The following is a 4486-nucleotide window of genomic DNA, read 5'->3' on the forward strand; positions in this document are numbered from 1 at the left end:
CTAATTGCATTAGCAGAATGTTTATTAAAACTTACAATCAATTATATTCCAGGCCCGAATACACTACCACTGTTCAAATTCCATATTGCTGCCATATACATGTAGCGTAGCACTGTGTAAATTGAAAGTTGCATAGTGTTTCGTCATTGGTCGGTTATAAATACCTTGTTTCTCTATACATGGTATTTGATTTAGACGAAACTAATAATTTGGTAATTTACGAGAAATATGATATAAGTTTTCTTTTTTAACTCTGATCTTACCGTGTGTGTTTATTGACGTTATTAATTATGTTAATACTTATTTTGGCATTGCATTAAGAATTATAACGTGTAGCCCTTTTGTTAACAGTGTTTAGCAAAATATTCGCGTCTTAAGGCACGGAAAATTGTTTAAGTAACACTTTCATTTAAAGTTTAAATGTAATCGGTAGATTACGTCTAATTATTTGGACTAAATTATGCTATACTTATTTATTTTCTGTTTCAGGCTCCAATGCGGATAACTCGTGCTTGATAAGCCAGAAATCGGAAATACATTACTGTTCTATTTTTAAGTACATGTTATTATGATATCGTGTTATATAATATGTTGTTATTACATCATTGCCTATATATTAAAGCCATTAAACATTGTGTTTGTTTTGCTGAGAAAAAAAAACGAGTATATCAACGTAGCACTAAGCATTCGCAAAGTTCAATAAATATGATGATGTATAATGTACATGCATTTATCTGGGTTTTCACATCCAAAACAAAAAAACCTCAACATTTGATTATTTATTGTGTACTGTCCAGCGGGTGATAGTGTTTATTCTAGTGTCTAATTGGCACTCTGTGTACGTGTTCAAACTGTGAAAAGATGTGACAATCACAGAAACAACAAGATGGCGCTGCCAATTAAGTATGATAATGGATCAAAGGGCATTGACAAAAAATAAAAGTTTGTATATATTTTTTGGCGTTTACTCAGATGGTCTCTCACAACAACAAAACTATACAAGTCAAGGTATTATGTTTTACTTCTATCAGTAATGATACGGATACGGCGTGTTTGATTTGATATGACTTTAAAAGAAATATCAAATTGTTGGCGATATAACTGTTTTAAAAATACCAAAGAAACATTTAACCGAAATCAACAGCATTCAATGTTCTCTGCGCTACGCAGTTTATATAAAAAATCAATACTTGCACACTTTATACCTTGACCTTGTACATTGCCGCATAATTTTCGCGCTCTTTTGTCGGGAAATATACATGATCAGTGCTCCAGCCAGCTTTTCAAAATAGAGGGGAGCTTCCCCAAAAAGGGCACATTTCACGCGTAATTTTGGAAAATAGGGCATTTGGTTATAAATATACTTAAGTATATACTTTGGTTATACTAAATACTTATGAAATGTAAACATTAGTGCATTGGAAGCTTTCACCAATTGTATGCTGTTCCTCATTTTGTGTAATGAAATTACAATAAATATCTTACTATCTACATTGGCGCTAATTAAAACAACTTAGTAGCCAATTTCATAACCGACTTGGGCTAGCATCCGACTACACGCATTAGAGATATGTAGATATCATATTTCTCTCCGGTGTGTGTGTGTGGAGGGGGGGGTGATTTTGATGTTTTTTATCACCTATCATCATTGAACTGCATGTTAATCTTTCAGGTTCCAGTTTCAGCATCAGTGGCCTTGTAGAAGAACAAAAAAAACATTAAATAAATTCAGGGGTTTCACTGGGTCAAAAAAAACGTTATGACTGTCACCACTTAAATTCGTTGCTTTAAATAACTTTGAGCCGATGTTTGTGCACAATAATATTAATAAAAAAAATCTATATTGTCTTTATTGACAAATTTAAAGTCTAAACAATGATCAATGTCACCATGAAGTAGCATTTAGTCTGGAGATTAAAATGAAACATTGTTATTGTTAATAACAGGATATATTTATTTTACAACATGTTATTTCAACTAATGTCAACAACGTTGACAGTTTTGTTAGGTCGCGAAAATATATGACAATATCAAAATTACATTTGACTTGCAGAGTGATAAATCCGCCTTCCAAACAAGCTCTTTATTTGTTGAAATAACAACTGTCTGCCCCTATTAATGTTAAAATTCATCATGATTGAGGACAGACAGTGTTTTAAAGTTCAGAAATATAGTCCAAACACAAATATGTTCTTCCATGCCGTAATTTCGGACTGAAAGTTAACCGCATATTCGCATTTTTAAAAAAAGATTAATTTTTAAATTTTAACAGGTATTTTGAATTAAAAATCATAATTTTTGCAAACAAAGCCAAAGAATTCATAAGATTAAAAATATCGATAGTGCTGAGTTTGAATTCATTCGAGTGTGATTGTGCCTAACCAAGCGTGACCTCAGAGATAATCTTTCACAGCATGTTACTATCGTCTGCAACAAAAGGCTAATTAGTGATCTGATAACAAACCATGCCCTTGGGGCTTGTTTGTTCACGATGTGTTGACTTAATACGCCCCCGGCAGTCATGTTCTGGTAAGATTTATATGGCCTGAAAACAGGAATTTAGAGACCAAAAGGGCATTTGACAGAAAAATAGAGGGGCGCTTTTTAAGGGGGCAAATTTTAGAGGGGCGCAGCGCCCCTCTATTTATTGCTAGCTGGAGCAGTGATGATGGCTATATTGGAAGCATTTGTAAACGTCGTGTTAACATTAAAACGTCGGAAGTGTGTTTCGGATTATAAATTATTATTCTCATTTGGGAATTAAACGGAACATTAATACTTATGGTATTATTGTTTTGAATTGTATATTAATTTGTTACAACGCTTTACGTGTCGAAAAAATGTTTTGATAATTTTATGCATTAATAGCACAATTTCCAGGAGGAAAACGTTTTTTACATGAAGGCGTATGACGCAATAAAACGTTTTTTTGTAAGATCGTATTGCATTCGATCTAAATTTAAATACGCTTGTCCAATGAAAGCTGTGTTCCACATAATGCACTATACTCTTTACACTTCTGAAAAATGGCGTAGTCATATACTTGTGTTAATGAAATTCTCAAACATATTTACCGACATAAATGTTTAAGATTATTTTTCGTAAGTGATTTTGCAATTATGTTTGATTATTTGATAATTGTGAACATTAGAAAAGCGTTATGTATACAGTTAGCGATACGATTCGGTTTATATGCATGAATTGGCGAATCATCGATGTCAACGATATCCACTGCGATCACGGCGAATTGTGGCGAATCGCAGCGAATCACCACAACATTGAGGGGATTTAACGCGAAGATTATCTTGCTCTCGCGCGACGTTTTTAACACCCAAAAAGCAAAATGCCCGCCTTGACTTCGCTAATTAGGCAAAAATCACGGGTCGCGTAGTGTATCTCATCAAGACGAGATAATCGGTTTATGCAGAACAAAGGGGCAATTAAACACCGGAATACAAAGGCTTACACGATTTTAAGATTGATGCAAACAATCAAATAAAAAATATTGCATTTAGTTTAATTAAATTTAAGGTATCAACGTGTTTGTTTTCCCAGTTAAATACCTATATGGTTAATGTATATATATATGTTGTATATTTGATATTGATATATTTATTGTTTGTTTTTAATCTAATTTGTTTCAGTAAAGTAGAACAACTTGTGTGCATGTTGAAAAAAATCTTAATTTAATTGTTTAAATATATAAATAAAGATCACGCTCTATTTCTCAATGCAAATAAAATAGCGCAGCGCTAAATATTGTTTTCACCTTCGTCAAGGGGCACGTAACTCTAACTGACGCAAGTGCCCAGATGTTGCGATATTATGAATATATAGATAGATCAATCAAAATTTGTACACATTGATAAATGAATGATCAACAAAACAGGAAGTAAAATAAAAAAACTATCATCCAATGAAACTTCAGAGGAAGTTACACAAATACATGTCCATTAAAATGTAAAAGCAATATTGTCATTTAAAAAGTAATTCAAAATTAAAATAAACGAACATGTATATAACTAATAATGTACACAGTTTTGGCAAAATTCGACCGATTGCGAGAAAAAAAAAAAAGAATATCACTTCACCTGCGATAATTGCGGTCTGGGACTAAAATCTTTCGAGTCGACACAATATGGCTTCAATGAATTTAACAAGTGACAAAGAAGAACCCCATCTCTAAGGGCCTGTACAAGGTCAAACACCACGGCGCCTGGTTGTGTCGCCTTGTGTTCGGGGCGTAATATTCCACAATTTAAAAGCCAGTCAACACACAGTTGCCACTCTTCCGCCATTTTGGCCGAGTTTTGTTATGACATACGGAGCTAAAAATAAATCGTATACGTCAATCCGTGCAGTTTTAATTACTTCCTAATCATTATTTTCAATACACCTTTTAATAATTCAAACTGAAAAAATATTACCCAAAGTTTCTATTCATTGTTTTTCTATAAATCGTAAATTGAGACCAAATTCGAATATA

At 33.0% G+C, this 4486-nt stretch overlaps 1 protein-coding gene across 4 annotated transcripts in view; it reads right to left on the reverse strand.

Annotated features, from left to right (window-relative positions):
* LOC127838439 (guanine nucleotide exchange factor VAV2-like) overlaps nucleotides 1-4314 on the reverse strand; it is a 141060-nt gene extending 136746 nt beyond the window's left edge. For all 4 annotated transcript variants that reach the window (XM_052366222.1, XM_052366221.1, XM_052366220.1 and 1 more), the window contains exon 1: nucleotides 4092-4314. In XM_052366222.1, the coding sequence (XP_052222182.1) occupies nucleotides 4092-4298 (207 nt within the window). In that variant the 5' untranslated portion in view covers nucleotides 4299-4314. The remainder of the gene's footprint in view (nucleotides 1-4091) is intronic.
* Between the last annotated feature and the right edge of the window lie 172 nt (nucleotides 4315-4486).

This window comes from Dreissena polymorpha, chromosome 7, assembly GCF_020536995.1.
Source record: "Dreissena polymorpha isolate Duluth1 chromosome 7, UMN_Dpol_1.0, whole genome shotgun sequence".
NCBI lineage: Eukaryota > Metazoa > Mollusca > Bivalvia > Myida > Dreissenidae > Dreissena > Dreissena polymorpha.